This window comes from Primulina tabacum, chromosome 3 (assembly GCF_025594145.1).
Source record: "Primulina tabacum isolate GXHZ01 chromosome 3, ASM2559414v2, whole genome shotgun sequence".
Classification (NCBI taxonomy): domain Eukaryota; kingdom Viridiplantae; phylum Streptophyta; class Magnoliopsida; order Lamiales; family Gesneriaceae; genus Primulina; species Primulina tabacum.
This window is the reverse complement of record NC_134552.1, coordinates 19140038-19165453: the sequence shown is the minus strand read 5'-3', so window position 1 is coordinate 19165453 and position 25416 is coordinate 19140038. Positions and strand designations below refer to the sequence as shown.

At 33.3% G+C, this 25416-nt stretch overlaps 3 protein-coding genes and 1 long non-coding RNA gene across 6 annotated transcripts; 3 read left to right on the top strand and 1 right to left on the bottom strand.

The window, feature by feature from the left end:
* Positions 1–485: 485 nt before the first annotated feature.
* LOC142540958 (SNAP25 homologous protein SNAP33-like) lies at positions 486–4266 on the top strand. Of its 3 annotated transcripts, none has more exons than XM_075647452.1 (6): positions 486–723; positions 1555–2149; positions 3179–3272; positions 3429–3559; positions 3678–3775; positions 3941–4266. In XM_075647452.1, exons 2-6 carry the CDS (start codon positions 1655–1657, stop codon positions 4038–4040), a joined length of 918 nt encoding a protein of 305 aa, XP_075503567.1. In that variant the 5' UTR covers positions 486–723; positions 1555–1654; the 3' UTR covers positions 4041–4266. The 3 variants fall into 3 exon arrangements, with proteins under 3 accessions (XP_075503567.1, XP_075503568.1, XP_075503569.1); XM_075647453.1 differs by having other exon boundaries at positions 531–723; positions 1594–2149; XM_075647454.1 differs by having other exon boundaries at positions 532–723; positions 1602–2149.
* Positions 4267–5921: 1655 nt separating this feature from the next.
* On the top strand, positions 5922–7764 carry LOC142539065 (uncharacterized). Its single transcript, XM_075644358.1, has 4 exons — positions 5922–6267; positions 6378–6537; positions 6948–7029; positions 7518–7764. Exons 1-4 carry the CDS (start codon positions 6075–6077, stop codon positions 7710–7712), a joined length of 630 nt encoding a protein of 209 aa, XP_075500473.1. The 5' UTR covers positions 5922–6074; the 3' UTR covers positions 7713–7764.
* A 10165-nt stretch (positions 7765–17929) lies between these two features.
* On the top strand, positions 17930–23514 carry LOC142540956 (ubiquitin-conjugating enzyme E2 2). The gene is made up of 6 exons (XM_075647451.1): positions 17930–18121; positions 18453–18583; positions 20527–20552; positions 21481–21570; positions 21686–21774; positions 23158–23514. Exons 2-6 carry the CDS (start codon positions 18459–18461, stop codon positions 23284–23286), a joined length of 459 nt encoding a protein of 152 aa, XP_075503566.1. The 5' UTR covers positions 17930–18121; positions 18453–18458; the 3' UTR covers positions 23287–23514.
* On the bottom strand, positions 21995–23161 carry LOC142540957 (uncharacterized). Its single transcript, XR_012819187.1, has 2 exons — positions 22521–23161; positions 21995–22480 (listed from the first exon to the last, which is right to left on the bottom strand). It is a non-coding gene; the product is annotated as an uncharacterized LOC142540957 (long non-coding RNA).
* Positions 23515–25416: the final 1902 nt, after the last annotated feature.

The following is a 25416-nucleotide window of genomic DNA, read 5'->3' as shown; positions in this document are numbered from 1 at the left end:
ATTTGAGTTACACCGTTACCACCACAATCTATAACTTTTGGTAAAACGATAAATGTTCGCTCTTACACTTTTTATGATAACTTATTTTATCAGATCGCTGTGAGTTTAAATTTAAATAAGATTCACATATTTCATTATGTTATTAAAATATTTAATAAACTAAAATTTATAAATAGTTAGTATATAAGTTTATCGAAATAGATTTTAAATGTAATTGAGTAAACTCTCGAACTAGTACAATAACCTGCAAAGCAACTCTGGTTCATTAATCAATCGTTTTTATATATACATTTATATATATCCTGTAGAAACAAAAATCATATCAATTTAAAATTAAATAATCCAAAATTTCATCACAATTGTCGTGACAATAAATTCTCGTAATTAATTAACTATAAAAAAAATCATTTATGAAATTTTATTTCAAAATATAAGAAAATATAATTTAATATGCGAGAGCATGTAGTCAAGGAGATGTTGAAAGCGTTGGTTTCGTGGCCAAGCGGGCAGTGTTTGAATACTCGCAGTTTCCAACCAATTTCGAACCCTCTTGGCTCTTACCAAGTCTCTCTGACGATTTTTCATCATTTTTTTTTATTATTTATTACCATTCCAAATTCATTTCTCTGTATTATCGCCGTTGAATTTTCAGAAAGAGGCTTCCTTTCTCTTTTGGAGCTCTCCCAATTCTAGACTATCCTTTTAATTTTTCGTCAATTTCAGGTATTACCGCCTATATTTTTTTCTTAATTTGCAAGAATTTGGAATAAATTTGTTGCTTTACATGTGACTCAGTTGAAAAGTTTCAATCTTCAGTTTCTTATGGAAAGTAATAGTTTGATTTGTTCGTTTTCCCCCCTTTCTGGGTGTTTTGTACTTCTTGCTCGAGGAGAGATGTGATCTTACAGTTTCTTTAGTTACGTTTGTTCAGCTGATTTGATCGTTGTTAGTCAATCGTAAGTCCTTTCGTTGTAATTTTTGTACTTTTATTTTGTTGGTTGGTTGGTTTCCGACAGAAAGTTTGATCACATGCCGTATTTTTAGTACTTCTGTATGAATGCAATTCCGATTAATGAATACTTATCAACGTTGTATATAAATCGTTTGCTTTGTAGAATGGATTTTTGTTCTTTTTTTTTTCTGTCTAAATTACCACTTCATAAGTTGCAGTAATCAGAAAGAGAGTTATTGGTTAGTGAATTACGTAAATTGTAAGTTCATCTTCTTGTCGGGAACGGCTGGAAGCTTTTACTTTCGTTGTCTATGGAAGATTCATGAGTTGGGACCTTTTATGTCTTTGACCCAGTTATTCTTTTCGCTCAACGGGACTTTGTTACTTCATTTTGTGATTCACATAATCTTGATTTTATTTTACTTTATCAGTCCATGTTTGCTGATCAAATTTTTGTTTTTCTTTCTTTGGTTTGTTCAATGGTTCTAAGCTTCTTTTTTTTTTTTTTGATTTTTGATTTTGATTTTGATTTATTATTATGCTTGTTTCTATGCTCGTGCAGACGCCCTGACAGTTTGATACATACTATTTTTCTTTCACAGGAACTTCACGAATTCAGGACATATTCTTTTGTTGATTAGACTTGCAGATTCACTATCAGTACACATCTATTTTGATCCTTAATTCATTTGGCGGTATAAAATGTTTAGTCACAAGAAATCCCCATTGCATAGGTTCTCTAAACACCACTCAGGCGACCCAAAAGTCTCTGATAAGCCCATTTCTAATCCATTTGATTCAGATGATGAAATTGACAATAAGAAATCCCTTCAAGCTGCTAGACGAACCTCTTCAGACCCTTCTCCCATGACACCAAATTCGAGCTCGAACCCTTTTGATGATGACGAGATTAAAGGGACCACGTCATCTAATTCTTTTCTCTCTTCGGCAGCCAGAAACAAGTACAAGAATGATTTCATGGATTCCGGGGGATTGGAGAACCAAGGTGTGCAGGAATTGGAAAATTATGCTGTATATAAGGCGGAAGAGACTACAAATGCTGTCAATGGTTGTCTCAAAATTGCTGAAGATATGAGAGATGATGCTACTAAAACATTGATTACCTTGCATCAACAGGGAGAACAGATTACGAGAACTCACATGGTTGCTGCTGATATCGATCATGACCTTAGTAGGGTATGCATAATTTTTTAATGACTGGTTTCTGGTGATGCAGAATTATTGGCGTCTTAGAAGCCAGAGATATGTTTGTCATTAACAGTATCTGCAAGAAGCATTAAGTTAGTACATAAGTTTGTGGACATTTGACTCGCTGAAAGGCGTATACAGGAAACACAATTCTAAGTTTTGCCCTTAATCTTTTCCTGGCTTAAGTTTAGAATTGTTACTTTTAAAATCATATGCGAATGCTAAACTATGGTGGAGAAAATGAAATGGAAATACAGCAAGGGAAAATGCATTATTGACAGCACTTAATGTATAATTTTGTATCCATCTGCTAGATCTAAGGAGAGGGAGCAGAGGCGTGGAGTCAAGAATTTGGGTTAAAATAGGAACTCAAACTCTTTCATTCAACTTCAATAGTGAAACCTCAGAACTAAATTGTAACATTTTTTCCTTGTTTATCTATTTTTAAAGAAAGACTTTTTCTTCCTTCATCTTTTCTTCGAAAATGATTCCCTCTTTCTCCTCATTAGTATGCTCTTTTATATTTGATTCAACCTAATCTTTGACTTCCTTGCCTAAACTCGTGAGGAGCTTATCTGTCTCTTGCATGCTTTAGTAAGTTTGTATGATCGTATTTCTAATGGCTTTTGCATATATACATTAGTTTCACCCTCCTTTATGGCTAGAAAATTGGCTTCTTGAATATATACTTAATAACTCAGAGTTACCATCACTTCCATTCTCTATCCTTGTTACAAAACATTCTAAAAACTATTCTTCATTAATATCATTTTAGTTCTAGGAAGGCATGAAGATGGTCTAGGCACTGTGAAACTACTAAAAATTAATGGTGATTTTGGATTTATCTACTAAAATGTATGAATTAAAGAACTCAAGTGAATCTGAACAATGCCTTGTCTATGTGCTAATGTTAGTTCATCATTCCTACATCTGTTAAATGTTTTGGCCAATTGTGCTCATTATGTCTCTGCTATTTGCAATAATTGATCCTAAAAACCATGTGCCTACTTATTACAGGGTGAAAAGCTCATGGGAAGTCTTGGGGGCATGTTCTCCAAGACATGGAAGCCCAAGAAAACTCGCCCAATAGCAGGCCCTGTGATCATTCGAGGTATGTGGCATGTTTTTTTATTAATCATCAATATCATTTGTTAAACATCCCAATAAAGCTGATCTTTAGGCTTATTATTCCTAGACCCGTGCGAAGGTTTGCTATTTATAGTTTTATTTACGATTTCTTGGTTTTAAGACTTCAATTATTCTGTAGATGATCCGGTGCAAAGAAAGGGCAATCACTTGGAGCAAAGAGAGAAATTGGGGCTGACTCATGCTTCCAAGGAAAGATCTCACAGCCATACACCTCCGAATGAACCGACAAATGCGTTGCAGAAAGTTGAGGTATGCTTTTTCATGTGTAATATTTAGGTTTCAAGAAATAAAGCGTTGATGTGATAAAAGTACACCTTTTACATTTTTTGACGCCCGACTGATTATGGTTACATGATTTTTCCGCCAGTTTGAGAAAGCCAAACAGGATGATTCCCTCTCAGATTTAAGTAACATACTGGGGGAGCTAAAGGATATGGCTATAGACATGGGATCTGAAATTGAGAGGTCAGTTATTCAACCTTTCTCTTCAATTTATTTTCCTAGTTCCGGGAAGTGCATATCTTGGTGTTTGTGTGGCAACGTTACCTATCACGACTATCAAACTATGATAAAATAGATTATCTTTTGGAGGTGCAAATTAATTATTCTCCTATGGTTCTTACACTGCAGGCAAACCAAAGCTATCGATAATGTTCAGGATGATGTGGAGGTCCTAAACATCCGAGTGAAAGGCGTTACTCAACGTGGCCGTCGTTTGCTTGGAAAGTAGAAGGCTGTAGCCATGGCTGTGATTGTTATCCCATATTGTGTAACCTTCCATTACGTTACCGTTGTCTTCGCGTTTCACCGGTTTCTAGAACCGTAGCTTCATATGCAATCCATATTTCTATATGATTCGGACAAAATTTGAACTTGTTATGACACTACATGTTAACTATTATTATCTTTCTATATGTACATGTATGCATTTATACACATACAAATTGTAGGATCGAGTGCTTACCGCTTTACCAAAAACTATATTGCATCCAACAATCTTCTTCCCAATAATTGCATTCCTTGCAATCAATGAGAATCGAACCCGTGACTTTGGCTCTGATGTCAATTGTAGGACCGAGTAATTACCGTTTTACCAAAAGTGTGCAACTCAAATCTTTTAAATCGCACAGCAGCTCAAGCACCACGATTCGATCGTTCTACTAAGCAGAGACAATTATTGCACCTAACACAAATCTACATGTCTCATGTTCAAAAAAAATTCGAAATCTCAAATTTGGGAGAAGATATCGGATTCGACGTATACTTGTAACGAGCTTCTTCCCAAAAATTATCTCCATGTTGAAATCTAGGCTCTCATTAATATGTAATATGTTCGCCTTTCAATTATGTGTTATTAACAATTTAGCTAGACAAGAAGGAAGATGATATTGTCTTTGGTCATAAAGGAATATCGTGCTTCTTCATTTTTATGAATAAATAGGACAAATTTATGAACAAATACACTGGAAAAAGTTTCGTATCTAAAATTTTAGTGGAAAATAGGTTCTTTTTTTTCCAATTTTTTTTTTTAGTTTTTTGTTATCGAAACATTTAGCTTGTAAAAAATAAACGCCCTTGCTCCAAAATAATTTTAAATACTTTTGAAAATAATGTTTTCAATAAAAGCCATGTGCCCATTTAATATTCATTACAAATACCAATTTATTTTAATAATTGAGAACCAGTATAGATCATTTTATTGAATTTTTTATTAGATAAATAGTCCATGTACAGTACAATTAACTTTGTGAACCCACCCATAAAATAGTTCCAACTTCCAAACATATTGTGCTTTTTTAAAAAAAAAAAATTATGATATTATTACAGCAAATAAATAGGAAAAATTGTACCATGAATATTTTTATTTTTCAGAAAATACATATCAGCCACAAAAAATAAATATATGCATATAATGGTCCCCAAAATTTTATTATTCCATGCAAAAAAAAAAAAGGCATTAATTTACATTAAAGAAGAACTGAATCAACACTTTAGGCACATTTTCATTTTCTTGACAATTAATGTATGTTATTTTTTTTCCCTTCATCACATGAGCCAAGGACAATTCTTGGAAACACATGCTAGATTTTGACCTTCTATGTTTTCTGTTGAAAATTCCGTGGAATGGAGTTTACGATATAACTTTTCTTAATTTTTTGGATGTAAATAAAATTATTATAATCAAGAATTGGTTTCAGAGTATTTTTTTTCCTAATAAATAATTGGATTTTATTTTTGTTTTCGGTTCGCTTAAATTTGAAAATGTGAAACGAGTTTGGTTAGAATATTGGTGGCTTTACTTCTTCTTTTTTTTTAAGAAAACTTTGGCATTACTCATTCAATCTCACGGCATACACTCTAAAGAAATCTCTGAAACAAACAAGGAATCGAATTATAATGTTCACAACAAATATCATCCACGTTCAAAAGTTTTTCATTTTTTTTTAAAAGTTGATTTATCAGATTATTCTTTAGGTTTTGAGTTCACAGCCCATTAAAAATTCTTTGTTTTAGTGAACGAATTGAGTTAAAGGCTACCTACATTTATTTGTAGTTGGATTGTCTTTCAAATATATATATATATATATATATATATATATATATATATATGGAGAAATCTTGTATTGCATGGCCTCATTATTTCTACAATATAAATTAATAGTCTCTTTAAAAGGGCGGTAAAATTTGGACAATATCCTTGAAGGCCTCAATTCAAAGTTTGAGAAAATAAGCTACAAGATAAATTTCACATATATAGAAGTACATGCTCTTATATTTCTCGAAAGTTTGTAGACCAAAAATGAGACGTGGATATGACTCATGGGATATCGAATTCGCCACCGCGCTGGCTGCGTCTGCTCATGCCATATATTCCATCGAATCACAAGAAACCGGTTCCAGATATCCAAGGCAGGCAAGTACTAGAAGAGATGAGCCCTTCAGACCAGCCAAAACAGGTATGCTCCTTCTGTTTTAATCATTAGTTATTATTTTCCTTTACATGATCATCAAGCTAAGGCATGAATTCCCAAGACTGAAAGATATCCTACAATTTTGGTCTGAAAAGTTTCTCTGAGGAAACCAACTCAGAGGAATAATAGGACTTCATTCTTTTCGAGGCCTACACCTATCCTATTCGGGCATGAAAGGTCGAAGGAAACTTCGAGGGTACGCAGGAATAATGCAGATTCTTGGGGAGAAGCTCAAATGATAAAGATTCGAAAACGGTATTATTGTTCATTGATTTGATTTCTTCTTCATGCAATATACATTCCTAATTGATAGAAAGGGATAAAATATATAGAGGGAGAGGGAGAGGGATATTAGTCACCTCAATTAGTCACAAAACATGGAGGGTAACAGACTTATCTACCGGCGGGGACTGCTCAATTACTCGGTGCAACGAAATTTGTACATATGATTGAGTTTTAGAATAGATTTCATAATTTTAGCAGTTATATTATATATAAAGATCATGTACATCTGAAAACAAGGAACAGAGACTCAGATATATATAAAAATTTTCCGGTGAATCGGGCGGCGCGTGCATTCCGAAACACGAGTTCATGCATGCCTGATCATAAGTTTGATATATAATTTGAATTGTATTCTATCGAGGGATGGATCTCGTTTGCAGATATGATAAGATGTGCGCAGAGATTCAAGCTTGGGAGAAAGAGAAGAAGACCAAAGCAAAACATCGACTCGAAAGACGAGAGGTTTGCATGTTTAATATGGCATGGTCACTCTTTGCATGCATGATCCAATAAAACTCTTGGGAATAATTTGGAAAATTATATTTTTGTCCTTTTTAAGTACTTTTTTTTTTTTTTTTGGTCAAGTTGTGCTCAATTTATGGTATTAGAACAATAATTTGCACATTTTTTAAATTTTATTTTTAAATCGGAGTGCCAAAGTGACAAGAAAAATGATGACATGTCACAACAAAATGATGACATGTCACTAGAAAATAGAGATGTGGCGACATACATTGTTGTCGAGTGGTGTCTAATGCGAGGTCAGCACTTCGGTGGAAAAAAAAACTAAAAGTCGGGGGATAGTATAAGTTATTGGATTAAAACTGTGAATTGACCAATCGTATGAAAAATATGTTACAAAACCGAAGACGTCATTTCCCCAAATTAATTTTCGATGATGTAACTTACATCAGTGTAAGTGTAGTAATTCTCAATTTTGTTGTTTTCAGACTGAATTGGAGATCAAAAAATCAAGAAACATGAAACATTACCAGAGCAAGATATTGAGGATCGATCGTTTAGCGGCTGAAGCAAAGGCAAAAATCGAGGAGAAAAGAAGAGTTCAAGTGTCTATTGCGAAAGAAAAGTCAAGCAAAATGAGACCCACAGGAAAAGTTTCTTTCAAACATTGCTTCTGCTTCTAATAAGGAAAAAAATACATAAATTTAAGTTATTTTTTTTATAATTAAGTTATTTTTTAATAATTTATATCAAATTAAATTTCAAATTGTTGAAATAATTTGTAGATCAAGTAATTTACAATCTCGTTACTTTAATGAGTGAAATTGTTGAAATAATTTGTAGATCAGATGAAAAATTTGAGTACAATATATTATATTTTAGGGAAAAACTTGTGTGAGACGGTCTCACGGGTCGTATTTTGTGAGACGGATCTATTATTTGGGTCATCCATGAATTTTTTTTATTTTTTATACTAAGGATTATTACTTTTTATTGTGAATATCGGAATGTTGACCCGTCTCACATATAAAGATTCGTGAGACCGTCTCACAAGATACATACTCTATATTTTAATATTTACTTGTAGCAATATACTATATCAATCACGCATGTGTATTTCTTGTCCTAAACTCCTAATATATATACTTTTGAATAGAACCAATCAAGATTATAAAACAGACTTGAAAATAAGCGTATCATAGGTTTATAAGAAAAATAACCATACTAAAATTATTGAAAGATTTATATATGTCAACAGGGTAATTCGCTTATTCTTTTAGAATGAAAACTTAATCTCATGTTTCTAGAGTGATGAGATGACGTTGAAATATAATATTTTTTATTACATTCAATATTTTTTAAAAACATAATAAAATTCACATAATTATAAAAAATTAAAAATACACATGCATAATTAAGTTTTAAAACTTAGACGAAATAAAAAAAAGTGCTCCATCACCCTCATTTCATAATTATTTTCCATATTTTGCGCAATATTTGCATAATGTTCTTTTGCTAGAACATGAATCCTAGCATCTTTCTATTGTGTCTTACCTTCATGCATTCTTTTGAGCATATCAACCATATTTGTATTTTTCGATCATTCTCCCCTCATGTTCTTTTTGAAGGCATTTTTTCCCATTTGTCTAATAGTTTTGCTCATTTCCTGCACGTCGTCTCCTTCCTCGACGGTGTGTGAGAAAAGGTATAGAGAAAAGAGATAGACATGATTCATCATCAATATTTTTCAGCTTCTTGGTAGCATTCGTTGAAACTTCTTTGAATTTTTTGAACAACTATATATCTATTTTGGTTGCTCCCTCGTCGCTATCCAACTTTGCCATCGGACCATGCAATCCCATAATTTTGCTCGAATATTGTTTGAGCTTACGTATACAAAACAAAAGAAATTATAATTAGGAATTTTCATTTTGCTCGGTGAAAATAAATATTTCAGAATGAATACCTACATCTCAAATGACGATATGCTATGATTGAGTGCTTCTTGTTTATTATTTTGTTTTGGCAAATCGAACATCTGTTTCTCAACATCCATGAAATGTTAGCGCATGTTGTCTCATGTATATATTTTCTATCCACTTTGCAACTCCTAAAAATAACCAATCCCTGAAACTAGTGTTTCATTGATCATTGTTAAGTGTCGGGTTGGTGGAGGCGTTGCACCATACATTGCTAGAAGTTCACCTTCGGTCTTTGTCCAATGTTTCCTTGTGATGCTTCACCCCATCGTCAGCAACGATCTTCTTCCCTATCTTTTTATATTTAAAATACATGGTTTCAAAAATAGGAGGAGAGAGTTGATGTGATTTTGGAGAATTGAGTTCGATTGAATATAAAGCTCAACATTTAATTGTCGGTTAATTGAAATTTTTTTGATAAAATAGTATTGAGATCCTCATTTCTTCATTGATTCATTTTTGAATTTGGATTGAAAATGAAATGAAAGAGTAAGAAATTTTGAGTTTTTGGAATGAAAGTGGAAAAAAATTTGATTTTTTAAAGTGTGATAATGTCAATTTATAGGAGTATGCTTGGATTTTAAAATTTTGGTCTTTGTTAATTTTACAGATTTTTTTCCCATCGTTTCAATTTTTTTTTAATATTAAATAATTTTTAATATTATTTTTTAAAAATTTAAAGGTTGAGATTGATTCTAGTCCTTGATCTGCAACTATCATATCATCCCAACCATTCATTTATTTTTTTCATTTTTAAATATTTTTTTGTAAAGGTCAGATTAATCTGGCCGTTCAATTTTTTAAAAAATACGATGAGTTTCACTGAGTGGGGCCACCGATATCCTCACTCGGCGTGCGAGATCCTAGTTTTATATTAATTAGTGGATCATGTCACACACAACATGTGTAGTCCATTTTTTGTGTAGTCAATAAAAATTGGTAAGAAAGTAAACTTTTTTTAAAAAAATCAAAATGAAAGTTATTAGTGTTTTAAACTAAAGTGAGATAGAGCTGGATAGTTAAAATTAAGGTTTTTGTAATTATAAAAAAGTTTCGTCAAAATACGTACCAAAAATCACTTATTATCATAGGTTTATTTTTAAGAGTAGATATCTTGTAAGACGGACTCACGGATATATCCACGAGACCGGTCGATGTTAAGTTTTAATTAATAGTATTGATATAAGTTATGTTAATTTTAAGATGAATTTTTGAAAATGACCTTGTGAAATACAATCTAGAAGGTGTTTGATCGGCTTATAAGTCGTTTAAGAGCTTATATGTTCTTAAAATTTGTTTGATAATTAAGTTTTTCAAAAAGATTTTATAATATGTCAAAATAAATTGTTTGATAACTTATAAACTGTTTTAAAAAAAGTTGGGGTATTGAAAAGATCAAATTATCCTTATTGATCTTATTATATCTCGAATATATCCTCGTATAATATATCATAGAAATTAAATTTAAAAAATATTATTATTTTATATTTATAATTATTATATAACAGTACAATTTTAAATTTGAAAGTATAATAATCATAACCATGATCATCGTTTGTTATTTTATTAATGATGATGTATTCTTGCGATTAATTCATTTGTGTTTACTATTTTTAAGCAGTAAGACATTTGATGTTTTCACAATATTGATAGGATCGATGAAGTATTTAGAAAGATGTTGAATAAATAATTCAAACTTTAAATTCTTTTGTTTTTCAAAAGTGTACTTCTGAAATGTTTTAAAAATTCAGAAACTGATATCGTTCTTTGAAAGTATAGCAAACTTCTTTTAGAAGTACAAAATCAGTCCACAACACTTTAATTAAACTAAAAACAGTAGAAAACAATAAGACACAAGACTTGTATCTGGAAAGTTCGAAGCACAAAACTCTTATACGTCTCCTCATCTTGTGTTTTCAGAAAATATCACTAGAAGAATTTGATTGATACACACTTGTACAAACCCACTTCAACAAATCTTACTTTTATCTATGGACTTTAAGAAATTTAATAATGGGAAAGACTATTTCCTCAAATTACAAATGTTTCACACTTTACAATAGTTAAAACAATTAAGGAGTATGAATAAAAATAGCACAAACGATGAATATGATAAGGTTTTAAAATGTGTATTGGTTTATCCGAGGCTTTGAAAGGCTTGAGTCTTTTTTAAAGATGATTAACTGTAATTTAGAGTTCGAGAGTTGGAGAGATATTTCGTGAATTCTCAATAAACCTTTATATAGTTGATCTTCAACGTTCAAATAAGAACGTCTCTTTTACCCATTAAGAGTATCTGAATTCAAGAATAAACTGTCATAATGATTAATAAATGATCTTGTATAGTTCATTCAATGACATTAAATGAATTAAATGAAGTGTATTATTGTACAAAACAATCACCTTAAATAGGTTTATAATCTTATAAATAATACAAACAAAACAGATAACAACAGTCTCTTGTTAAAGATTATATAATTTAATGTTAATCTAATATGTTATCATAGGAAACTAGCAAGATGGCTACTACTCCTGGTTTTTAAGTACTGAATTATATGTTTGTTGACGTCTTATTTCGACTGCCTACTGGAGTTACTTCTTAGTGAGTGTTCTGGTTTCCTTCACCATAAAATTAGCAGAACCCCGCGATTATGATTTTCTTTAAGTAGTAAATCACTAAACCTAAGGTTGAGGTTTTCTTCAAGGAGAACATCACCACAATTAAGATTTCCTTAATAATTTCTATCTTTGTGGTGAAGTTAAAACCTAGAAGATTATAAATCAGATAAAAATAAGATAAGAGTAAAACTAAGCAAAGTGAGAACATCAAGATCATAACAATGGATAGAGTAATTGTAGCCAAATTAAAGAAAAGCTTTAAATTGTTGATTTTGAGTCTACTCCTCATCATTGATTTCCTCATCTTCACTTTCAACTTGATCTCATGCGGGTTATGTTTCTGCTCTTTTCCTTGCATCTTTTCCCCCTTTTTCGTCAGCACTGGCTTTGACCCAATGAATAAATTCAAATAAGTGCTCAGAAAGGTTGCCAACTTGGTTATCCAAAGTCTAAAGAGATTGAGATTGATTATTAAGCTTAGCATCTAGAGCGTCGACTTTGGAATCGAGTAAAAGGAGAGAGTCTGTGTTGTTTTCATCTTTTCTGAGTTTGGCTTTGAAGGAGGTTGAATGGGAGCAGAAGATTCTCCAGACCCTGTTCGTTCAGAATCACTGACAACAATGATAAGCTTATTCTTGCTCCTCTACTTCTTTTGAGAAGCTTCTTGTTGGACCCTGATTTCCTTATTTTCTATGATAAATTCAGGAGCATATGGTTTGAGTTGAAAGGCAACCACATTATCAGTATCAATCATGGTGGTTGAAGTACCATGTTTTTCAGAAGTGAGTCTGAAACCAAGATTATTGAGAAGTTTGCTGATCTGCACATCAAAACCAGTTGAAATCCTCTTCTGGACCACCTCAGAGAGTGATATAAACATAACAGAGGCCCAGTTAACTTGAGCTCCAGTAAGAATGACAGACATCACCTGGACCTTCTCTTTTTTTAGTCTGTCAAAGTTCCTGCATTTATCAATATAGCATTGCAACAATATTTACCAAGAACTGAAATTACATATTCAGCAATTTCTTGAAGCAAGATAGAGACCTGATCTTTTCTTGAAGCCGAAAATTTATTTAGAGCAGTAGTCATGTCTTCCTTGGAGATGACTGAGAAATCAACAATTCTAGATGTAGGAAGAGATAAAGAATAACTGAGCAGGGCTTCATCAATAACCAACATCTTGTTGTTATGAGTGTGGGGACCCAGACGCTAATTTATTTCTTAATCGTCTTTGGGAATAATTAAAAACAATTAAATAAACATGGTCTAATTTTTTTTTTTAAATACACAAGCGGAAACATATGAAATAAATCTTATTTCATTTACAAGATCAGTATCCAGATCTAAGTACAAGTCCTGTACAAAAGTAAATCATAATAACTACTGTTCATTCACTACATGTCTGGTGATGAAACAGATCTACTTCTGGGTTCGAATCTCCACGCTAAACTCGTCCTCGTCTTGACCCTGATCCTGTCCCACCTGTTGTCATGCACACATACAAACAAGACAACAGTCGGATAACTCCGGTGAGAATTATATTCCTAGTATAAATCATGTATACATGCATTTCATATAAACAGATATCTATAACATGTATCACAGTCAGAAACATGAATCAATATCAAACTGTAAATCACACTCTGAACATGTATCAAAATCAGAAAACATGAATCAATATCAAGCGGTAAATCACGCTCTATGACTCTGAGACTCTGACTCCATTCATTCCTAATCTAGGGATCCCGATCTGAATAAGAACGCAACAATCTCCCACCTACTCTCCCGATCGTGGTGGCGGTACGTTCTTATTATGGACTTTGGTCCTGTCCATATTGAATCTCGCTATAGAAGTTGCTCCACTCATATGCATTATCAATATGACCAAACGTCCGGTGTCTTGGCATATCCTGCCAAAGACTAGGCCTATCCGCCCTGGCATGTCCTGCCATTGACTCATCACAACACATACTAGACTATACATCCATAGCCTAGACATATCAAACTTATCAATTGCAAATATCAATGCAATAAGATAAAGTATGTGATTTTGGGAAATTCAAGTCATCAAACTCGAGTTGTGCAATCCCGAATCAACATTAATTTATACCTTTCTCTTGTCGGTCTGACGAAGTCGAAGTCTCGAATTCAGCTCTGTCCATATTCAATCTGGTAATGACAATATCGAATATATTGTGTCAATGTACAACTCAATTCAAGACCTGTTCTGATCAATACTCAAATCTAGACATAATCTGATCAATGTCAACTATACAACGAAACAATCTCAATCAATAGCGAATCTGATTAATATCAATCTACTGATGTCTCGACGGTATAACAATACAATCTCAGTAACCCCGTCAATCACAACATCACAAATATAATAACACGGCTCATAATCAGTAACAACAATATTCTGATATCAAATCGGTCTAATCACAATCAAATCAACTCTGAAAATTCATAACAATTACATAAACAATCTGTTCTTCGATCCGGTTTCGATTATACAATGTCTGATATCGCAAGGACAACATATATGGATCATATCTGATTCTGGCAGTATCATAATTTCAAATCATCATAAAACATAGCAAAACTTACATCCAGTTAAAGCCTACGTCGACAGAAACACGGTACCGAAGTCGGATTGAAAATCGAATGAATGGATTTCTCGCAAATCACAAATCTATATTATGAACTTAAAGTTTCCTTCGGCTTGCTCGTTTCTTTCCTTATTCTTTATCTGAAGGAATTGTTACACTTATATATATATACTATGCATGAAAAGGGGCAAGTGGCTCATTTTAGGTACAACACGTCTCGCGCATATCGGCGCATATGTAGCGAACTCAATCGGCAGCATATGCGCGAGACCTACTGGTATCGGCAGCTTTCCTTCTCGGCAGCTCGCGCATATGCGCGCCCCATCTCCGCGCATATGCACGAGGTTCTCTGGACATGGCATTTAGCTTCTGCACAGCCCGCGCATATGCACGCACACTTCTCGGGCATATGCGCGAGGTCTTCTGCCACTGTCGCGCATATGCGCGAGGTGTTCTATCCTCACACATATTTCATGTTTTCTTCCGTCTTTCCCAGTCTGATCCTTTCCGTTATAATCCCCTCAATTATCACTAAATCATTTCAGATTAACAGAATAAAAATCTCGGGCATTACTATGAGAATGGACAACCTTCCCATCAGTAGAAAGAGAAGCTTTGACATTTAAATCTAGAAAAACGTCCTTATAAATAATTGCTGGAGTTTATAGATATGAACAAAGATCAGATTTCTCCAATGCCTTGAACATAGACACAATGTTGACATCTTGGACAGTGTAGACAGAGGAAAAGTAGATTTGCTAAGTGTTCAAAATATATGTGTCGGCCATTTATGCAATTTTTAGGTTAGAACAATCGAAAGCAAGGCTTGCAGAGAATTGTAAAATTGCATAGAGAAAAAAAAGGCTCGAATTGCAGAGAGAAAACAACCGTAAGTTACAAACACAAGGACGCGTGTTAGTATGTTTGCAGTTAGTTTAAAAATTTTAAGAAAGGTGCTCTGACAGACTGGCCAAATGCATAAAAGCGTGAGAAAATGTTTTGAAAATATAAAAATAGTAGTTTGTCCAAGAGTCAGTTAATGATAAAAGCAGCGGAGAGTATAAATTTGGTATATTATATGGTAAGGTCTTCTGAAAAAGGGATACTAGAAAAATTTCAGTAGTGACTCATTTTCAGAAAAATTACTATCTTATCAATATAAAAAATTCTTGATTTAATACATCAAGATTTTATAAAATCTTAGTCATACTGAACAATATTCCCCTTGGATATATGTTTAAGATAAATCAATGAGACCTAATCATTTCGAAAATAACAAAAACTAGCCTCATATAATGATTTGGTAAAGAAGTTTGTTGCTTGTAAATCAGTAGAAACACTGTTCTAAGCGAATGTTTCTTCTACACACGATCTCTGATAAATGATGTCTTAAGTCAACATGTTTGGTTCTAAAGTGCTGTACTGGATTGTAAGTGATGGCTAGTGCACTCGTATCGTTACAGAAGATAGCCGACTCAAAAGCAGCGATCTCCTGACTCAGAAGCAGTGATCTCATAATCTCTTAATTATTGTTGAATCCCAAAGAATTTGAGAGTCGAAACTAAGTATTCGGCTTTTGAAGTAAAAGTGGCAATTGAAGTGTGCTTTTTACTAAACCAGGATATCAGACTATCACAAAGAAATTGATAGAAAGCACTAGTACTTTTTATATCCAAATTGAAACTTGCATAATACGCATATGAATAACCCATACAATTAAATGTAGAATCTTTTGGATATCATAAGCCAACAATCTGAGTACTCTTTAAATATTTCAATATATGCTTAACAACTGCATAATGAGATAGTTTAGGATTAGATTGAAATCTAGCACAGATGCATACTACAAATATTATGTCTGGTCTGCTAGCAATAAGATATAATAAAGAACCAATCAGACCTTGATACATGGTTACCTCTACTGAATTTTCTCCTTCATCTTAATCGAGATTAGTTGAAGAGCTCATTGGAGTTTGGGCAGCAATGCATTTTTCCATGACAAATTTTTTAGTAGCTCTTAGTATTCTTCATCTGGTTTATGAAAATTCCAGATTTAAATTGTCTAACTTGTAATCCTAAAAAGAATGTTAGCAAATTTCTTACAAAGTTCGTGGTTAGTTGACCCAAAAATAATATCACCAACATATATTTCTACTAAGATTGTACACTGATTTTTGACAAATGTAAATAGTGTTTTATCAGTTGTTCTAATAATAAATTTCTTGTGTTGCGATGTCTAGATCTTCGAACAAGTTTTGTTTTTGTTTAGATTTCGTTATGAACTAATTTTTCAGTCTAGAGGATAATGTAGCTTTGTGGCGATAATTTGACGTGGTTGTTTATATGACTGAATTTCTTTTGGTTTAATTGTGTTTCTTTGTGTTTATCCGACTTTAGTTTACTGGCCATAAATTGTTTGTTGTCTGATTAGTTCTATAACTCGGGAGAGGGACTGTGATTATAAATCATTAGAGACACATCGTTCAATGTTTATATCGTTCGAAAGACGTATAACTTTAGCGAGGTCTAGGTAAGAACTTCGTTTGCATTTATCATTTAAACTTAGATTCTTCTTAGGAATGTTTGGATCCAAGTTTGAATGATACAATTTATTCATCACTTGGGAAAATGAGAATAAAACAATTAAGTGTTCTTTGCTATTAAATAATTGGAATTCATGAACATAAATTCAACCAGGAATTATTATCGTGGAAAATCAGTGAAATCATTCATCTAGATATTTTCTTTCATTCGGTGATTTATTTGCAATTAATTAATTTTCAGCAAACCAAACATTTTAGTGATTTTTCTAAATAAAGTCGTGATTATTCTAATTGCAAGCACTGATATATTTTTACATAAACACTCCTCGTGGGAACAATACTTTATCTTCATATATTAAAACTTGACAATCGTACGCTTGCGAGCGAAAAATACGCAACAACATGTCTTACTTTTTCCTGCTGAAACTCATATTATTACAATGCATTCACTTTAAGAAATTTAATTATAGGAAAGACTTTTTCCTCATATTACAAATGTTTAACACTTTTACACTAGTTAAAACAATGAGAGAGTAGTGAATAAAGATATCACAAATGATCTTCTGAATCTGATAAGGTTTTTAAAGCGTATGTTGAAAGGCCCGAGCCTTTTTCCGAGCCTTTAAAAGGCCCGAGCCTTTTTGAAACGACTCACAAGAAATTCATAATTCAAAAGTTGGAGATATATATTTTGCGAATCTTTGATAAGTCTTATGTAGTTGATTTTCAACGTTTAAATAAGAACAACTCTTTTACACTTTAAGAGTTACAGTGAGTAATAAATAATCTTGTATGGTCATTTAATTAAATGAAATGTACTATGATACAGAACGACCACATTAAATAAAGACATCATATGATAGATAATACAAATAAAACATATAACAATAGTCAGATGTCCAAGATGATAAAGAAAATATTGTTTGGTAAGTATTCATGAATCCGATTTTCTCATCAATTTTCTAAAATGAACCTCTCACACAGAATTTGTTTATTAATGTTTATCAAATTTATGTGATTTATAACATATTATATTATTCAAAGAGTTTATCAATATTCATCAAAATACAACGATAGTCGGTTTCACTGTCATAAAAAAAGATGTTACATGAGTTATACATATTGTTCAAATTAATTAAATTTGGATTTCACAATAATTAAATTTGATTGGCTGAATTAAGTCAAAATAGAACACGTAAGATTGTATTTAATCATTGCATCGAATAGTGGACAGATATATCGAGAGCACGAAACTCGATCTTCTCTCCTTCCATTTTCCACAAGCCACAGCTCGGCAGCCCGAACCCTAACCATAAGGGTTTCGATTTATCCCTTCAAGGTAAATTATCTATTTCTTTTTGTGTGTTATGCTCACGAATAGTTATTTTGTTTATGCTAATGATGATAGTAATCGATCGGAAGCAGATCTAGCCAGCAAAGAAATTGTAGAGAATCTTGATTGTGATGGGATTTCGGTTTCTGCTTATAGTAAATTATTGGTTTATAAGTTGAGCTGCATGCCTTTTGAATTGAGTTGATTTTGAATTGCAAATAATTATTGGACAGGAAGATGAAATGTTTCTTTTTGTTGTTTACCCTCCTTTTTCAGTCAATAAGTTGTCCGATATCTTACTTGTGCTGATTAATGTTGAATTTATTGTTATCTGTAGATTAAAATGTCGACTCCATCTAGGAAGAGGCTGATGAGGGACTTCAAGAGGTTGCAGCATGACCCACCAGCAGGAATTAGTGGTGCACCGCAGGACAATAATATCATGCTCTGGAATGCAGTCATATTTGGGTGAGCTCTTACTTTTGTGTCCGTTGGGTGGGTAACCCCCATGGTTCACCGACGTTTTACGGAACGTTCAGTTTTAGTAAGTGAATGATTAAGAATATTGTTTCATGGAGAATGAATAATTTGAAATTACACCTGTACTGTAAAATTAAAATAATCCTAACTTTATTTAGAAATTCGAAAGTGAATTGATTTTAAATACTGAAAGTCGCAATAATTTAATCACAAATTCACAAGAACGAAGGATTAATGAGACAAAATTCTAGAGTTTCTGCTCTTTCTCCCAAATGACGAATATAAACTATTATCTAATATTGATTTCGAGATTACTATAAAAAATAAATCATTAAATAATGGAAAGTTGCACAACAATTCTTCTATGACTTTAATGGATTTATAGGCCACCACAACTCTAAAAACATCAACAATGTATTTTCGTATATTTTATTCAAAATCCCCTCACCCTATTGATAGATTCTTAATATTAAATCCTACAATCTATGACCATTAAATTGAAAGCATTAAACTCAAAATAAACCGAAAAGACTTCAAATATGTACATCAAAAGGAAAACAACATAGTATCAAGTCAAGTTACATCATTTCTCTAGTCATTTAGATTAGTTCATGACGAAATTAAAAGGTCAAACAAAGCAAGTTCTTCCAAATAATCATCAATCCACAAATCTAAGAAAGAGAAGAAACAAGAACGATGATCGAAGATGCTTCTCTGTCCCTAGATGCCGCCTTCTCTGTCTTGTACCGTGATATCTTGCTTTCCAGTGCTCTCTCGTCTCTTTCAATCGTCCTATTCTTTAAAAGTCTCGAAAAGTCCTCCTGAATAAGTTAAAAGCCTTCTTTTAAAACCTAGCCGCCAAGTTTCCTGTTTCCTTGTGGTGCACGACGACAGCGCGGGTGCACCTCTTGAGAGGTGCGGATGCGCTTGAGCTTCATTGTTTCTTATTATTATTATTATCTGAAACTGCTCTAGCGCAGGTGCGCTTTGCTTTTGAATTTTCCTTCATGTCTTGGCATACGTGCTCTTCTTTTCCGTGCTCTTATCTCTTTCCACATTGATTTATGTCACAAAAATTGGGTGCTGCCTGAATTCCTCTTTCCACATCGATTTATGTCACAAAAATTGGGTGCTGCCTGAATTCCTGCAAATGACACAGACAACACCAAAATGCATAATATCGCTCAGCTTGAGAACTAAAATAAATCCGAGTTAAAAACACATAAAATCTAAGTGCAAAATTGCACTTATCCATAACTGTCACAGATTTTTTATAATAAGAAATAAAAAAATGTTGAAACTTCGAAAAGTATCTGAAAAATATTTAATTAAATAATAGAAGAAACTCGAAAACTTGGAAAAGAAATCAAAACTCTTCCTCAGTGGCCAAGAAATCAGCTATATTCTGGTAAAACAACATTATACTAGCACGCTTGTTTAAATCTGGAGCTTTGTTGTGGTAGCTACCTGCTACCGTTACCATTCTGGAACAACCGTTCCATGGCTGCGACTCAATCTTATTCTTGAAGTTGGGAAAAATCCACTTAAACTGGGAGGGGTGCTAATTAAGAAGTTTTGCCATCTCATGGCATAAGGGGTTTATGATGTCTTTTTGTGTGCTGCGTACTTCTTAAGCCTCAGTCCAGGAATCCGATTTACTAGCACTGATATCAACCGAGTAAACCTAATAAGATAAAAACTCCCGACAGAATAAGAAGAAAACAAAGAGATAAAAGTACGGAGAATCAGTATTGCTGCATCTTGAAATCCTAAATGCCATAATTATGAGAATGCAAGTTAAAAGTCTATAATTGTAAGACAAGTCGGAATCGACTGGCTACTTGGGATTTTTCTGTTTAACTTGTATTGCATTTTTTGAGAAAGTATGGCTGCATGATCATTTCTATGTTTCTTTTCTCATGTGGTTGCAGTCCTGATGATACACCTTGGGATGGAGGTGAGTCATTTTTATGATTGGACATTTTTGGAAATTCAGTCTTTCTTGTTTTTTTGGCATTCAATGTCGATGTATTTGTCTTTTGTTTTTTACATATGCTTATTTACTTTGTCTGATGAAGGTAGAAAACCTTGTTGCTTGTACCCTTTTTAAGTGGCTTTTCTGCTGTGTGTTTTTATAAAACATATTCAAGAAGCCCCCACTTATTAATTTCTGGTAAAAAGTTGAGATGATTACTAATCCATAATCTAGTTTTCATTGGCTGTCTTTTTGTAAATCTATGTTGCAGTGTTTATTTTCGCTCTTGTAATATGTGCTGTATGCAAAAAAAATTAGGTCCATGAAAAAGAATTTATCTTTTTTGAACACAAGACACCCAACACTAGATTATTGTGGTAATGGATATACCCCATTCCCCGTTGTGAACTTTGATGGTGCTAACATTTCAATTGAGTTAGTAGTCAGTTCTAATACAAAGGACCCTTGAATGTTCTTCTAGAAACAAATATATTCTTTTAGAAATCAATATGTTCTCTTTTCAAAAGAATTTATTGATGGATCGATTAAAAATAATATTGAGATAAAGCTTGTATATATTGTGCTTCTATTAGTTTGTTATTGGACCATAGTTTTGTTTAAAAGAGTCTCCAGGTCTTCATGCAATTTGTTCTTTACCAAGTGAGAAAGTTCAGACTTCCTTCTCCTTGATAAAGTTGTGTTCCTTGCTAAACGTGTTTTGAGCTTAAACCCCTTCGGCAATTCTGAAAACATGCAAATAAACACTTGAATAAATAAAGGATGGGTAAAGCGTCAGAAAATGAAAGAAAAGTTAATATTCTCATTTGGCAAATGACAATTTCACAATATCTTCTACTCCTATTATTGTCATGATATACAGAACTGATGGGCCATGCTTTGATTGTGATAGGAACGTTCAAGTTGACACTTCAGTTTACGGAAGACTATCCTAACAAACCACCAACAGTTAGATTTGTTTCTCGGATGTTCCATCCAAATAGTAAGATGCTTCCCTTGATTCAAATTTAATGTGTTTCTTAATTTTGAGCTCAAATTCACGTGATATTTTTACTTAATCTTGAACTCAAATTCACGATTATACTTTTTCTTATCAGTTTATGCTGATGGAAGTATATGCTTGGACATCCTTCAAAATCAGTGGAGTCCTATCTATGATGTTGCAGCTATACTTACCTCTATTCAGGTACCTTCTGTTTATTAAATTATACTTGTGATATCATTTTTCTGAATTCCATGCTGATTGCTAACTAAAATGACTAAAGGTAGATAGTAGACTACTGATAGGTAACCAACAGAAAGACATTTTGTGTGATTGGTTTCGTGATCAATGGAACGTTGCACTCTTTATGCAATAACAAAAGTTGATGTTTATACATGTAACTTGTTGATAGTTCAAAAAAAAATTTGAACTCTACGAACAATGGTGCGTTTGATTTCATTTTTCTCCCAATTTTAAGTTTTAAAATTTGAGCTACCATTGCTGAGACAGTTATAAACCTGTGTTTATTGGTGCTTATTCTTACTCTTACGGATGTGCAAAATGTTGAATGATGTCGGTTAGGATGTAGAGTTGATAATTCTTTGCTAATTGCTATCAATATCTTCTAAGGTTTATAAGGATTATAAAGCAAATATTTGCCATTTCCTTGTCTAATTTTCTCTTAAATCATGTTAGCTTGATATCTAAATGTTTCATAAGTTCATGGAAATTATCGATCCTTTGGGTGTTACGAATTTGTTACACATTTGTTAATTACATGGTCATTTGATTTGAAATAAGTGAGATGTGCCTTACATAACCGAAACCATCCTGATGCAATTGCTCAAATCAAATTTAAGCGTGTTGATGGGCTTTTTTTTAACTTGGCTGAGGTCATGCCATCATTTTACTGGGTGCAGCTGGGGTGCTATACTCGTTTTTTATTTTACTGGGTGCAGCTGGGGTGCTATTCTCGTTTTTTGTACTATTTCACCATCAAAACTTTGGTGAAATTAGTACGACACATCGTATTGGAACTTATGACGTGGTGGTGATACAAGTACTTCTAATATTTTTAGTAGACTGCTTGATTTGGTCGATATTGCTCTGAAATGTGTCGTCGAAGCTTCACGAAGCAACGACTCTTTTGGAACGATTTGTGAATTGTACTAGAATTTGCTGTAATATTACAGCTGTACTGCCAAATCCAATGTGAAAACGGTCCAAAGGATAATGCTGATATTATCCCCCACGTATAGTAGTAGCAGCATACATTGCTGTCACACTTAACATGTCAAGTCTATAAAGTAAACAGTCTCGCCGAAGCATACCTGGATCACTAGAGACACCGTAGATCACAGAGTTTTAGCTTTCCATGTAAGAAAGTGTGACTCGGTATGTTTAGACCATGAATCGCAGTATGTTTTATTTTACGTCGACCCATGATTAAAGCAAATAGAATATTGGATCCTCTATAAATTGTATTGCTCACAGAAACGTCTGACCAAAAAATTTTCAACATTTCACCCTCATGTTAATATCAGCTGTTAAAACAGTCTTGACTTATCCCTTGTGTTTTTGTTACAGTCATTGTTATGCGACCCAAATCCCAATTCTCCAGCGAATTCTGAAGCTGCTCGAATGTTCAGTGAGAACAAGCGAGAATATAATCGGAGAGTAAGGGAAAGTGTGGAACAAAGTTGGACGGCAGATTAACATCCAGGCATTTGGAAGACCACATCGAGCTGGAGTTCGGAATTGCTCGTGTTTCTGTCACGTTGAACTGTGTGACAAATTCATTCTGTAAGCCACGTTTAGCATTACACCATGTAAAATAGGTTTCAGTTTGTGCATTGGTTTACTTTGGTTTTGTTGGAGGGAGTGTGACTACTTGGCAGCATACTTCGAAGTACTGGCAAATTAATGTGATTGTTGGCTTGTGAAGTTTTTTCTATTTGCAGATTGGAACACCTTATTCTAAATTTTTTTTTATGGAAAGTTGAATTATAAAAATACTATATAATTTTATAAATTAATACTCGATAAATTATTAATATCTATATTTTATTTTGGCCTTATTTGGGGTTTTTAACACCACCGAGAACTCTGAAGACTTGGGCGAACCGAAGACACAAATATTTGGATTTGTAAAATTTCTGTTTGGAATGGTGAAAAGATGAAGAACGGATGTATCATATACACAGGTCTTAACCAGTTAGTTGGAAGAAAACCGATTAATTTCATATGATTCAATCACAATCTTAAACATGGAATTTAGTTTCGTATAACATGGAGAGAAACATGATATTGTAAAAAAATTTAAACAAATCAAAATGATGAAAATAATCAATAAAATAACTAATGACAGGAAACAAACAATAACTGACTGATTGTGAAACAAATACAAATGCATAAATACTCATATATTCTTCATTTCAAAATCATATCGAAACATAAAATTTCTCTCATCTACAATCATAAGTGTAAAAGTGAGATAAAAGATTTAGTATGAGATATATCCTCGGAAAGAATATGATTAGTGAAAAAAAGTGAATGTTAAAATCAGAGTGTTATGAGTGAAATACTTTGTATTCTCAATTCTCTTGTCTTCTTTGTTGTTAATAAAGAAGTGATCTTCTCGAGAGGTTTAGAGTGAATGTGGTCCAATCTTGGGGTGAACCACTATAAATATTGGTGTTCATCTTATTCATTATTGATATTACTTATGATGTCTCGCTGCGATGTTACCTTGATTATTTCTTTGATATCCCAACAACTGGTATCAGATACAGATTCTCAAATACTATACAAAGTCTTCATAGCAGCTTAATCTGAACTTCTACATCAGAAAAAAGGCTTTCTAGACAGTATTAGGGATGTGGTTTTTTTGTGTTCAGGCTTTGACGATTAATTCTTTGGTAGCACTCACAAAAGATGGAGGTACGTACAAGCAAGATGATTAGCCTTAATGACTCTAAATATCAACTTCGGAAAAATGAAAGATCTCTTATTCGTCACCAAGATGCACCTACCGGTGTTCAGCGAATCTAAACCAGATGATAAATCAAATGCGGAATGGAACTTCGAGCACGAGCAAGTTTGTGGGTACATCCGACTTTCCTATCTTGCAGTACTTGCAGTGCTGTTCTCAAATGCCGACTATGCTCCTCTTTTCTTTTTGAATAGATCAAAATATCATCAATAAAAACGATCACGAATTGATCTAGATACGGCTGAAATTCGCGATTCATGAGATTCATGAAGATCGTTGGCCCATTGGTCAACCCAAATGGCATGACCATAAACTCGTAGTGCCCATATCTAGTCTGAAATGTTGTCTTATGAACATCAGACTCTTTCACTTTCAATTGATGACAACGTATACAATCATATTTGTAACGATTGGACGAAGTTGGAGACACTATATGCCTCCAAAAGTGACAACAACAAATTATTCTATTTAAGCAAGCTTGTACAGGTTCGATACAAAGAAGAAACTCTGGTAGCAGATCATCTGAATGAGATTCAAGGATTTGTGGAGCAGTCATCAAGTATGAGCATAAAACTTGATGACGAAGTGATAGCTCAGATTGTGCTAGCTTCAATGCCAGAGCCTTGGGAGACTCTGAAGGTATCACTCACGAACATAGCACCAGGAGGAGTCGTGAGTATGGACTTCAACAAGTGTGGCAATCTTGAATGAAGAGATGAGGCGGAGATCTCAAGGATCCTCTACCTCACAGTCAGATTTTTTTGCTGCCGAGTCAAGGGGGAGAAATAAGATCAAGAAAAACACAAATCAAAAGCCAAGAAGAAACAAGTACTCGGAGAGATATGCCAACATAA